The 2,135-nt window shown below is 35.0% G+C and overlaps 1 protein-coding gene across 1 annotated transcript; it reads right to left on the bottom strand.

Moving 5' to 3' along the window:
• Nucleotides 1-5: 5 nt before the first annotated feature.
• Nucleotides 6-1,067, bottom strand: LOC118756153 (the record flags this gene model as incomplete). Its single annotated transcript, XM_036490936.1, is given in 1 exon segment — nt 6-1,067. A coding segment is annotated over 1 exon segment (1,062 nt), but the record flags the coding sequence as incomplete, so codon positions are not given.
• Between the last annotated feature and the right edge of the window lie 1,068 nt (nt 1,068-2,135).

The raw sequence follows: 2,135 nt of genomic DNA, 5'->3' as shown, positions 1-2,135 counted from the left end.
GCTTGAAATTGTGGATCTTTCGGTTTTGCTGTGAAATCTAATCTATATGTAGACCGATTTGGTAAATCAAATAATTTCTTGTCAACCTTCTTCAAGCTCTTCAAAGCTAGTGGACTGCATTTGCTACTAATGTTTTTATCCTCAAGGTATTGGTTAATTTCCTGTATAACCAATTTTGTTACAATTTTTGCCGTAGCATCGTTGGTACGTACAGTTTCATATGCCACACAAGTGCACCAGTGCTCAGTGATACCGGCCTCTTCGCAAGTACGATTCTCGGGTATTTCTCGAAAAATACTTAGCCCCCTCACTGTGCCACTGAGGAATGGAAACTCTTTTTCCCGATTTGTCTCTTCAAGTATATGCTTCATTGTCGCATAGATATCATAGGGCGTAGTTAAACGATTTTGATTTATTTTCAAAGCTTCTACGAACTCGGGATGTTCGTTTCGGTACCACGTTGGCAGTGATAGAAACATCATCGGCAAACGTTCTTCTAAGAATCCGGATTTTAATCCAAGCAATGGACCCCAACGTCTTCCATGATCACCAAAAAATAACACAATTGAACGCTCCAGTATGCCATCGCTCTTCATTTCCTTAAGATATTCTAAAATCTTCACATCCATTGTGGCTGTCGTATCGAAAGAGTTGTGACTGAATGAATTTGTCCAGAATAGTCCGAAGAGCGGATCTGCAGGTAGAGCATTCGCAAATTGCAATGCGTAATCAAAAACGTATTCGCCAGAATGCTTGCGACCGATACAATATGACAGGCCTGATCGCTTTTTTACGACCATATTTTTTGAAATGGCCATGAACATGGGCCGTAAATAATAATCCGTTGGCGGTTGCACAAAACCTTTCTTTAGATAATTAAACGTACTCAACGAGCGTTCGTCTTCTGCATAAGCTGTTTTGTAGCCGTACTCTTTAAAATTATTCCAAATTAGATTGCAAACTGGTTTATTCAGACCACCTACAGATTTTGGTTTACATTTATCATAAGCAGTGGATGGATTGTACGACGTAAGTAGAGCCATTAGATTTGGAAATGTATTGTCACCGATCTGTAGAGAAGAAAAAAATAAATTGTTTAGTTAAGGCTCTTTGACATAAATTAGTCGATAATGGAAATTATATGGTATGCTTTTTTGCCTATACTATCTATGTACAAGGAGTAAAATTAGTATTAATATTTACATATGTATGTATGTAAAAAGAAAATAAATATTTGGCGCTTACACATTTTTCTACTTGTTTAACCGAACTTCTCCGCCAGGTTGCGGTTTGCGTCTTGATGTTGTTGCACAAATGGAGATGCCTGAACACACATTTGGAGGCAGTGGCGGATAAAGACTTTTCGTTGAGGGGGAGAGGGGGAAGGAGAGGGGGAAGGCGACTTGGGTCCACATTTCAAATAAGTTTAAATTGACTACACAAATATAAAAGTAACATGATTTTTTAAAACATGATTTAATTTTCGGGGTTTTAATTTGAGCGATTTGAAAATTTTGAACTGAAAAAGTATTTTATAAAGCATTTTCACATTATTGCAGTTTACGGCTCATTCGTAATTCATAAACCAATCAAGTAATTTTGCCATGTAAAATTTGTCAATAAATGCGAAATTCGCGAAAATTCAACCAGTTTCACAAATTTGCTATCATAACTTAAAATTTTTTAATCAGATTTTTCAGAAAAGTTTTGGGTTTGCCTTTTTATAGCCAATTTAATTTCAATATAATAAGGTGCAATTTCGAAGTTGTGCATTTTCTTCGATATATAAATACGAGTACATATTTTAGAACATAAGTATTTTGTGTGGATGATATCGCTCTGTTGATGCCGGCAGTTCATAAGATTTGCTCTGTCTCTCTCTGAGAGACATATAAAATAAAGCATATTGAGGCAAACATTTTCTATTTCGGTTTAGATTTTAAACAAAATTTTCTATATATTAAACCCAGAAACTAGAATGAAAACATTTTGGTTTGATTTTTAAACCACTCATAGCAAAACGTCATTTTGTATTATCGATAATGTTAGGAAAAAACACCCCTGCTTATACCTTTAAGGTTTTATTGTTTATTTAAAAAATTAAATAACATTTTTTGTATAGAAAAAAGGCGCGA

This window comes from Rhagoletis pomonella, unplaced genomic scaffold, assembly GCF_013731165.1.
Source record: "Rhagoletis pomonella isolate Grant_MI unplaced genomic scaffold, Rhpom_1.0 Rhpom_scaffold_09013, whole genome shotgun sequence".
In the NCBI taxonomy this organism is placed as follows: Eukaryota; Metazoa; Arthropoda; class Insecta; order Diptera; family Tephritidae; genus Rhagoletis; species Rhagoletis pomonella.
This window is presented reverse-complemented; position numbering and strand designations above follow the sequence as displayed.